The sequence below is a fragment of the Ictalurus furcatus genome, chromosome 9, assembly GCF_023375685.1.
Source record: "Ictalurus furcatus strain D&B chromosome 9, Billie_1.0, whole genome shotgun sequence".
Lineage (NCBI taxonomy): Eukaryota > Metazoa > Chordata > Actinopteri > Siluriformes > Ictaluridae > Ictalurus > Ictalurus furcatus.
Window position 1 is genome coordinate 18,402,508 of NC_071263.1, and position 11,226 is coordinate 18,413,733.

General features: G+C 40.2%; 1 protein-coding gene across 5 annotated transcripts in view; it reads left to right on the forward strand.

Annotated features, from left to right (window-relative positions):
* Positions 1–9,872, forward strand: part of stxbp5b (syntaxin binding protein 5b (tomosyn)) — a 33,323-nt gene extending 23,451 nt beyond the window's left edge. For 3 of the 5 annotated variants that reach the window (XM_053632624.1, XM_053632625.1, XM_053632627.1), the window contains 7 exons: positions 271–318; positions 4,365–4,604; positions 4,789–5,146; positions 5,292–5,457; positions 5,582–5,693; positions 6,436–6,656; positions 6,810–9,872. In XM_053632624.1, coding sequence (XP_053488599.1) covers positions 271–318; positions 4,365–4,604; positions 4,789–5,146; positions 5,292–5,457; positions 5,582–5,693; positions 6,436–6,656; positions 6,810–6,851 — 1,187 coding nt within the window. In that variant the 3' untranslated portion in view covers positions 6,852–9,872. Of the gene's footprint in view, positions 1–270; positions 319–525; positions 643–4,364; positions 4,605–4,788; positions 5,147–5,291; positions 5,458–5,581; positions 5,694–6,435; positions 6,657–6,809 lie in introns of all 5 variants that reach the window. The other 2 variants (XM_053632622.1, XM_053632623.1) reach the window with 1 other exon arrangement.
* Positions 9,873–11,226: the final 1,354 nt, after the last annotated feature.

The following is an 11,226-nucleotide window of genomic DNA, read 5'->3' on the forward strand; positions in this document are numbered from 1 at the left end:
ACAAAATGTAACTAAATGATTTATGAATGAATGTTAATCTCTTCAAGGCTACAGTTGAGTTCGTGGCAGGCTCTAATGGTTTGACTCTGCATCATGATCTATTCTATTTCAATCAGTTTCTGAATCGCCTATTTTTTTTAAGCTAAATGGAGGAAGACACAAAATGACTAATTTTTTGTTCATTTTACATTTTTTTGCTTTCTCAACCTAACGAGAGAGATTTCATAGACACCTACTTTTGTTGAGAACTATTATGTGTTTTTTTTCCAGCTAAGATGTCATGGAAATTTAGCTTGGCTGCTGATCAGAAACAAGATGGTAAGCCTGAACTTTTGCTGTGTATGTGTGCGTCTTATACAAATATATAATGTATTTGTTAAGGAAGCAATGGCATTAAAAAGGGTGCATTTAAAAAAAGGTGCTGAGTGTGGGTGAATGAGGCTTAGTGTTTTGTGTGCCAGTCTGCGTGTGAGCTCATCAGTGTCGCTCTGTTGCTTCTTTGATTCTTTACGCTATGTGTGAAAGGGACTATACAGCGCCAGTGCTCTCTCCCTAATAAGAAACGTGTGTTTCATGAGAAGGAAGAAGTGTCCAGAAGAAAAGCAACATCTATTTACAGGACTCACTCTGTGCCTGATTCCAGTGAGTGGTCATGATCTGGCCTCGCAGTGGCTGACGCGGGGTGACTGCCTGTACTAACTCTTTTCCTCCTTTGGGATCTTCTGTATTGGCTTTTAATATGCTCACTAACTTGGGTTTGTTGTGGCTGGAACAGAAGTCATTTAGATTTTTCCACCTACGTCCAGGGCAGTACTGGACAGATTATAGATTAAGGCAGGAAAATATTTATACCCTCTATATACATGTTTTAGAATTTAACAAAATATAATGTTGCATTTCTCTTGTTATAAGGCAGATTTTCTTAAAGGAAAAATCCACCAGCACAAACATTAAATATATCCATATCGAAATATGTGTGATGTGCTTAACGATTTTGATGTTAATTTGTTTAGTTATGCTGCAATTTCATTATTCCCATGAGACATTAGCGGTTGTCTGCTTTGCTCACATCACAGGAAGACATTGCTACTGCAGGTACAGTGTTAATAGGAGAAACGGTTTTAACAAACTCGGACATACTTGATAACAGTCAGATTTTGCTGTTGGCATCTAACAACAAAATGTCATATTCTTGAGAAATCCAATGTAGAAGTAGTGGTGCAGCAAATGTTTCACTCCAAGGTACAGAATGCAATGCAGCGAAACTATATGGCCAAAAGTATGTGGACATGTGGCCATCCCACCCAATACAGTATGTGTCCATTCCAAAACAATTAACACAGATTGAGTCACTCTTTACTGTTATAATACGCTCTCTCTACTCTTCTGGGAAGGCTTTCCAATAGATTTTGGAGCATGGCTATGGGGATTTGCCCATTCAACCACAAGAGCATTAGTGAGGTCAGGCACTGATGTCAAGAGAGAGGTCTTGGTGTGTATTTGGTGTGCTCCAGTTCATCCCAAAGGTGTTCAGTGGGGTTGAGGTCAGGACTCTGTGCTGGCCACTCCGACCTTGGCAAACCACGTCTTCCTGGACCTCAGTGCACAGGAGCATTGTCATGCTCAAACAGGTTTGGGCCCTTTACTTCCAGTGAAGGGGAATCATAATGCTACAGCGTACAAATACATTCTAAACATCTGTGTGCGTAGAACTTTGTGGCAGTAGTTTGGCAAGGCCCACATATGAGTGAGTGTGATAGTCAGGTGTCCACATACTTTTGGCCTTAGTGTATATGACACGGTTGCGCGGAGTTACAGCACTGACTCGGCTAGGCTAATTAGTGATCTGTGACATGACGAGCACAATGGCGTTGATGGCAGTGTTTGCATTATTGGAAGCTGAAGCTTTGGAACCTTATCTGTTTGAGGAGGTGAGAGAGCTGCACAGACTAAAGGATGAAAGCACTGCTGCATCAGTCTCTTTAGGTAGAGATGAATTCCCACTGGTGTCAGTATCAGCAGGCAGTCAGGCAGCACTGTAGGAAACTGTTAGCCAAAGTAAAAATAGACTTACTGGACATGAAAGAAGTTAAAAACTAAAGCCAAAAGAATTTAATCTCACTCTAAATCCTTTGTGGCATTGAAGATGAAATTGATTATAAATATTTGATGCAAGCCATTTCAGGGTGGATTTTTCCTTCCAAGATTATGTGAAGCACATCATTGATGCTAATTCATTAATAATTGGTTTGGTGAGACTAACCTTGGTCTGGTTTCTCAGAAGTGTTACAACATGTCATTGTAAGTGGAGTATTGCCCCTTCTTAACTCTAAGCTATAACTCTAGTCTGCTTAATGTAAGTGCCCTTTGTGGCCAGTCTTGCCACTTGCCTTTCATAAGCGCTCTGGGCAGGAACAGCGCAACTGTGTCAGTAGGAGCAGTCAAAGTTGATTAAGAATGTGACTTGAGACAATGGGACAGTGAATAAACAGTGTATTTTTGTTTCCTGGGTTGATGTAATGACTATAATTACAGTACAAACACTTTCCTCAGCAGGTACAGGCCACACAATCAAAACATCGCTGTAGATCATGAATATAAATAGAAGGCGGGAGAATAATTTGTATGGTTTTCTGTGAAGTTTATGCTTCACTTTGAGTAAATGCAAAAGAGACCAGCAGTATGGATGGATTTACAGGCTTGAGCTGAGGTACAGGTGCATCCCAAAAATTTAGAATATCGTGGAAAAGTAAATTTTTTTCTGTAATTAAATTCAAAAAGTGGAACTTTCATATATTCTAGATTCATTACACAAAACGAAATATTTCAAGCCTTTTTTTTTGTTTTAATCAAAAATCCAGTATCTCAAAATATTAGAATAAAGAATTTATAATACAGAAATGTCGACCTTCTGAAAAGTATGTTAATTTATGCACTCAGTACTTCGCCCAGGTAGCTTTGATAACGGCCTTCAGCTCATCTGTATTGTTGGGTCTGGTGTCTCTCATAGATTCTCTATTAGGTTCAAGTCAGGCGAGTCGGCTGGCCAGTCAAGCACAGTAATACCATGGTCAGCAAACCAGTTACTAGTAGTTTTGGTGTGGGCAGGTGCCAAGTCCTGCTGGAAAAGGAAATCAGCATCTCCATAAAGCTCATCAGCAGATGGAAGCATGAAGTGCTCTAAAATCTTCTGGTAGACGCTGCATTGACTCTCGACTTGAGAAAATACAATGGCCCAACGCCAGCAGATGACATGTCACCCCAAATCATCACTGACTGTGGAAACTTCACACTGGACTTCAATCAACTTGGATTCTGTGTCTTTCCACTCTTCCACCAGACTCTGGGACCTTGATTTCCAAATGAAATGCAAAATTTACTTTCATCTGAAAATTGATTGTGTGTACTGAACCAGGCTGAGAGATTAAAGGCTCAGGAAACCTTTGCAGGTGTTTTGAGTTAATTAGCTGATTAGAGCTCTTCTCAGGTTGACATTTCTGTATTATAAATTCTTTGTTCTAATATTTTGAGATTCCCATGAGCTGTAAGCCATAATCCTGAAGATTAAAATAAAAAAAGGCTTGAAATAGTTCTCTTTATGCATACTGAATCTAGAATATATGAAAGTTACACTTTTTGAATTAAATTATGGGAAAAAAATGAACTTTTCCACGATATTCAAATTTTTTGAGATGCACATGTAGATTGAAAAAAGGTAGCTGTTCACCGACACCTGTGTGACCTAAAAACACTTCAGAAACTTTGTTGGTGTGAATTGCCCTTAAAACACTTCTGGGGAAACCAGGCCCCTGATCTCTGCAGGATCAGTTGACCTAATGAAATGATGAGCAGTAACTAAGACTACTGCTGAATCTCAACACCATTCTAGTTTTTGGATTATGAAATGTTTTTGTATGGTATTTTAATGTGTCTCTTTGTGTCAGACCCACTGGCTTTACTGCAAGCATGTGATACTAATGTGAAAATCTTTGTCACGATTATGATGGGAAAAATAATTGTGTGGTTTTTCCTTGTAATTACACTGAAGATATATTTAGCTGCCCCCTGTAGTTTCAAATGCTAACTAATTTACCAAGTGTTTCTTGTGCAGTACAAAACCAAAGCAAAGAATTCTGTGATTCACAGTAATTATTATTAATCCTCATGGGTTCTCAGGCAATTGCTAACAATGCATAAACTCACTTAGAAATTTACTGCAACTGCTGTTTTTTTTTTTTCTTCCTTCAGCTTCAGAGTTCCATGAAGTTTCCTAAATCACATGTTTATATTAAACAGCCCTGTGTTCTCCTTCTGCCTCTTTTTTTCTTTTCTTTTTGGCACCTAATTGATCGCCATGCTGACAGATGCCAAGGACAATTCCTTTAGCCGCTCGCGCAGCTCCAGCGTGACCAGTATTGACAAAGAATCACGTGAGGTCATCTCGTCTTTGCATTTTTGCGACTCCCTATCCAGGAAGAGTGATGTGGCAGCAGCCCCCAGCCTTTGGGTGGGCACCTCTGTGGGCACTATGCTGGGTATCTCCTTCAATGTGCCCTCCACCCCTGAGCAGAGGCTGCAACAAACAGTAGGCGTCTCCTTCTGTGGTAAGAAGACCCAAAACTAAATATATAATTCATAGAGGCCTTAAGGCATGCCCAAGGTATGACTGTGTGATTTGTTTAAAACTTTTGAAAAATTGCAGATACCCTGTATATAAAATATTGCAGTATTGAATTGCAAGGAAACCAAAATTTTATGTATGTGTGTCATGTCTATGGTTTCCCCCAGGCTCCTTAATTCGGTTGAAAGGAGGCATTTTGCGCATGGCATTGATGGACTCAAGTGGCTCTCTACAGCCTCCTGCCTCTGAGTGCTGGTATGACCTCAACGCCCCTGAGGAGGAGAGGGAAAAGACACGCCGGCGCCGGCCTGCCTCACCCCCTTCTTCTCAGGAGAACCTAGACACCCACTACGCTGTGGTCTGTTCTGAGAAACAGGCCAAAGTGGTGGCCCTGCCCTCACAGAACTGCATCTTTGAACACAACATCACTGAAACCTCGTACGTGCTGAGGGCCGACGTTGTGGTCATGCCTGCTGGCATCTGCTTCGCCTGCTTCTGTGCCAACGGGCATATCATGACTCTGAGGTATGCATGTAACTCTGTGGTAATGTTAAAACCTTTCCTTCTTTGTAATCACATTGCCACACAGAATTATGGCGCATTAGTGCTAGCGTTGCGAAATGTCAACTGTTTTCCTTTTGCCATACTCAGCCTCGTTTCTCTGTGTCAGTTTGCCCAGTCTGCGGCCGCTACTAGATGTGAACTATCTGCCTCTGACGGACATGCGGATAGCCCGAACCTTCTGCTTCTCCAACCTGGGCCAGGCTCTGTATCTCACCTCCCCTACAGAGATCCAGAGAATCACCTACAGTCAGGAAACCTGTGACAACTTACAGGTCAGACATCCCTACTCACTCGTTGTTTTTGTGTGACTGTAAGATTTATGTACAACACTTCTCGTGCATGTAGTTTGTAGGCAGGATTAATGTACATAATTAGTACTCGTGTTGATGTTTGCAGGAAATGCTGGGAGAGCTGTTCACTCCAGTCGAGACACCAGAGGCTCCGAACAGAGGCTTTTTTAAAGGTCTTTTTGGAGGCGGTGCCCAATCCCTGGATAGAGAGGATCTCTGTAAGTATCAGAAGCACACTCTGTGGTATTGAATACATTAAATTTTTTTTTTTTTTTTAAACACCCCTCTACTTGGCCTTTTGCCACTGACAAGGCACCAGTGGCCTGGGACTCAATCCCAAGCTGTTTCCATAATGGCTGTTAAAATAAAACGTGGACATTGCAAGATTTGGTGAAATCAGATATTGCAGTGATGTGACTGTGGTCCAATGAGGAAACAACCATTTTAGAGTTCATGCCATGCCATGCTATGCTAATGGTTCCTTTGAGAGCTGCATACTTAAACTAAACATTTACCTTTAGTTATTCAAACCATTTGGTGAATCTGTAAGGAATCAAACAATACAAAAGACCGTCAGTACTGAGAAGGACAATTTCAAACCTTAGTGCAAAATTATTCAGATTACTAAAAACCAAGAAGTAATAAGATTTTTCCAATGCACGCCATCTGAAGATATGTGTGTGCTATGAATAGATGCTGGTGGATTTGAATTGATAAAAATAAAATATTATCTCAATCAGGAATAAAACTAGTAAAACCCTCCAGAAAATCTTCCACAGTTGTTATTATTATTATTATTATTATTATACTGTTCATTAGGAAACACCCACATCTGATTACATAATCTTTCCATTTTTAACATGAAATTGTTGCTCCTGCACCAGCATCATGTCAGATCATTGGGCACTAGTTCTAAATATTCATCATTACCCTTGTTTGTCCTTGGTGTTGTGTTCACAGTTGGAGAATTGGCAGCAGGGAAGGCCTCACGCAGCCTTGCCCAGCACATTCCAGGACCAGGTGGCATGGAGGGCATGAAGGGGGCAGCATCAGGAGTGGTGGGGGAGCTGGCACGTGCCCGCATAGCTCTAGATGAGAGAGGACAGAAGCTCAGTGAGCTGGATGAGAGGACGGCAGCCATGATGGCCAGCGCAGACTCATTTTCCAAGCATGCACACGATGTGAGTTCATTGCTGGCATGAGCATATGACACCAGAATAATGCAATGAATATTTGACCGTTGTGATTTAGATGATGATGATGATGATGATGATGATGATGATTTGAGACTATAAAACATTAAAAAACAACTTTTTATTTTTTCTGTCTTTCAGGTGATGTTAAAGTACAAGGATAAGAAGTGGTATCAGCTCTGATGGCCATGCAGAGAGTCAGGGGGTCCTTGGTCTTGGGGCTGCACATCCCTCCCCAACCTTCTCCCTCTATTCCCCCTCCTCCTTTCTCTCTCAAAAATAAAGGTTGTGTCTGCTGTTCTCAAGTTCAACACTGCAGTGTTTCCTCAGTCATCCGACATCTCAGGTTGAGCTGAGGGGCTGAACAGAGAGTGAGAATGGAAGAAGCAGGAAGAGGGAAAGGAACGCTAGCAAAAACCTTCCATTTCTCTAGAAGGAATGTGAGCGGTTGAGCTCTCTTTCCTGTCACAAAGATGCTCCTTCCTGTTACAGGATAGGGGACTCAACATGAGTTCTGGCCATGTACCTTGCTCTCATCATCATCATCTGTGCTATCATTTTGTCACTGCCATTCTAATCATAAAAAACAAAACAAAGAAAAAAAAAAACAGAAAAAGATTGTGATTATTTCTATAAATGAATGGGGTGAGAGTAGTTGAACGTTGGGCACAGTAAATGTTATGCCCGTAGCATTGCCTGGTGTAATGCCTTCTGATTACATCGATTTAAATAAATAGCATGTCTAGTGACTTAGAAACCTAGAATTTACTACTTTTTTATTTCTTCCCCCACACCCACATAGACTGAAGGCTATAGATGTGTGATGAAGTGTCATTAATTCCATCTCTAAAGGGCTGGTAATGTGCTGTAACAACCATATAGCATGTGATAATTTCTGCCAGATCATGGACATACCAGTCAAAGTAGAATCATGCCGATCTTTCGTTTCAGTCCTTTTTCATAAAGGACGTGTTGGTTTACACTGATCAGAAATCCCTAGAAAGCCATTAAAAACTTTTGGTTTAGACACAGAACATGTGCATCCAAACAAATATTAGGGTAAATGAACTGAGCATGATCTAATCATCTGCTGAATATATGTAGTTTGAGTGGCTGCATATCATAAACTGGAGAAATATATCCTGGAGCATGTGTATTATTTTTGTCCATGTGGCGAAACTTGACAAAGACTTGACAAAAGTGTGAGGCATGACATACAGTATGTGCCTTGTGACGACTACTGTAGTAGATTTCCTCACTAACTGGTGGAAACTCAAGAATGTTCTGTGGATACTTTGTGGAGTTTTGCTCCTCCTCCCATTTTTCCCATGATGCTTCAGCTTCTCTGCTGTGCGACCCCTAAGGAGACCCCTTAGAGCATCTCTGCAGTGAAACTGCTATACAGGCCTGGTTCTATTCAGCAGTCCTCAGGTGGAGGAAAGATAATATATTTCTCTTCTATTCATCTCCATTTCCCCCCCAAAGTAACTTGATAAATGCATGCGTTTCATCCAGCTCAGAGAAGCGACTACAGCCATCTTTGTGTTTGCTGCAGAGGAAGTAACCAAGCACCACTAAGCAACTCCATGCCATTGGTCAACATTTCCTTAATCTGTACCTGAGAGGGGTTTCTCTTTTGCCTTTGCTTATCATGCAATTATGCTAACCTCGACCTATGTGTGTATCTGTGAGTCTTTGTGAACATACATATATGCAGGAGTATGTGTGTGCTCACGTATGGTTATAGAAATGCCATAGCACCTGATTTATTTTAAATTCTAAGTTAATACTTTTTTGATTATGTATGTGCTGAGTCTTTTTTTTTTTTTTTCTTTATTTCGGTTTGTGAGGTGCAAGAAATTGCTGCTACTTGTTTATTTAGGAGCATTTTTTTGTTGTTCTCTCTTTACCAATGAAGAATGATGCTTTTCTGTTCTTTTTCCAAATTGCTGCCAAATGTTGTAAATAGTTAGACATTTGAAGACAAATTTGAGAGTGCTAGCACAAAGCAATTGGGGATGGCGGCCATGTTTGTGTCTGACACCAAACAGTTGTTTAGCTAGTATCTCATCATCCAAACTGAGAGGGTCTGACCTGCTGTGATGCTTGTTATAGAGGATCTGAGAGAATGGTGTCATGACCTCCATAGAAATACATTGAGCTACTCCTTTGCTTGCCATGACATTTGTGTAAATACCTACCAAAATGGAGAATTTTCAGCGTTGAGCGAACTGAAAATTAATTACGCTACTGTGCTTAATATTATTTTATTTTTTTTTGTATAAGCTGTTGTGATTTTGCACTATATGTTTTGTATTATAATGACATGAATGTCATTTTATTGATATTTTTGTAGTTTGTTTTGTAACTATTTTTTGGCATTTGTTTCTTTTAGAAGGACCAAAACACGAGTAAGCAAGATACTGAGATGTGTTAATGGCAAGCTTCAAGGAGTGTCTCTTACTCTCAGATCTGTCTTCATTGTCAGTTCAATGATATAATATATTTATATATTTGGAAAATATATATATACTTTTAATTTCAGATATTTACAAAGAAATACTTTTAGTATATTATTTAAAGAGAATGTCACATTTTAAGATAATTGGTTGTATATATTCTCCCTGAATATCAAATTTAAACACTTAAAGGTGAGCGAACTGCTTGATCATGTGTAGATTGAGGAGCTGCTTCAGCCTTGAAGCTCTGTGTGTCTGAGACTATGGGCCATTTCTGTATACTGTGTCCTACCAAGTTTTCTTGCACAAAAAAAGGCAGCATGATACTTAGTGTTTACAAATTTGAAACATTAATAATGTATACCCTTTAGACAAGATGTCTAATTTCTGAATCATGTTAGACAAGAGCAGATCCCATGTATCTTTTGTTTCTCACTCAGGCATGGAGGAACATATTTAATGTGTGTTGTTACATTTTGAATTGTTCACCGTGAGCATACTCAGCCAATACAGTACTCCCTAAAGCCCATGCTCTTCTGTTTTCTGGGGAGAGGGTCTGTTTTCTTAATTGCCATGTTTGAAAGTTTCTGTGGGGTGCAGTTTTCCTCATTATAGCCAAGTTATTGTACAGTTTTATTAAGCAGAATTTCACATGGATGTTTGTCTTAATATGCTGCCACCTACAGTCTAGGAAATATGTTGATTATACATAACTGTGGATTGGAAAATAAATGTAAAGCAAACATTTGTTAGTGATTCTTTTGTTTTTAAGAATTTGTGTGTACTTCAGAGAAACAGCCTTCTTACAGGTGTTGGTCACAAAGCGCCATCATTTGCCCACTATGCTAGCGTACAGTTGAAATAAATGGTTGTTTTGTAATCTGGACTTTCAACTTTAAATTCTAAATTATTTATTTATCTATTTATTTTTAAAAAGCCAAAGCAAGAAAATCAAACCGACTCCGTCCGATCAGCTTTTAACTTGATGCATACACGTTCACTCACTGTAAAGCATAGATCTCATGATAATTGAGTGTGTTCTAACTGTTTTATACAAAATTTCAAGAGAGTATAACTCTCTTGTAAGGTACAAAAATGATCAAGCATGGGTTCCTACCCTGTTTCCACTGTCAAACGTGATTTCGAGACAAAATTATTTCCAGTTATTCCAGTCTCTGAACAGGTATTGGAAATTCAGCAATGAAAATCTTAAATAGAAAGAGCTCAGCAGAGCAGTTAGTAATCTGTTTGGAACCTCTGGTAAGGCGAATTGCAGTTGCAAAGGAAATATCTTGTCCATTTTGAAAAGATGAAGACACACAAATGGCTGCGATGGGAAGGCCTCCTTTGAAGTGCCCAAAGGAGGGCTTCCCATTGCAGCCATTTGTAGAGAGCCATTTCAAACTGAATTCATGAAAGAACTATTTTTTAAAGAGCCATTTGAAGTAAATGCTTTCATCATTCAATGTTTGAGCTTCAGCTATGGGAGGGACATCTAATCGTACTTTTTCTTAGAAAACATTCTGCTTCTTATTTTCTGTTTCTCAGAAAACATTCACTTCTTGCATCTGAACTCCCCGAGACCCAGTAGCTATGAGTCTGTGTAGCGGACTGCAGTGCGCTCATTCACATCCCTTCTGTGTCACTTGTATGAGATTATAACATGCTGAGGAATCTATCCCCCCCCCCCCCCCCCCCACCAGAAAACTACAATGTTTCCCAAAAAAAAGCACCATAACTATAGGTTCAAAATTGGTGTATCCCAAAACTTCAAGCCCAAAACTATCAGCAAGACTCTAAGGACAATGCCAGCCGGATGACAGCTATTTTGCTGCATACTATCTATTTCAACTGGCCAAGAGTCCCAAACCTGCTGACTTGGGCCCTGCCTGGGGGCCTAGAAAATATATATCCTGCCTGTCCTCCCTGCATATGCGAAGCACATGAAGCATCACTAAAGTACCACTTGACCTGAAGGTCAAAGGCATATCAGCCCATGGCATGGGGTAACTGGCACTGGCAGGCCCAAGCCCAAACCTCAGCCAGTAGCCTGGCTTCTTGCTCAAGCCTTAAGGAAAGATGTCTTTTGCCATGGCCAA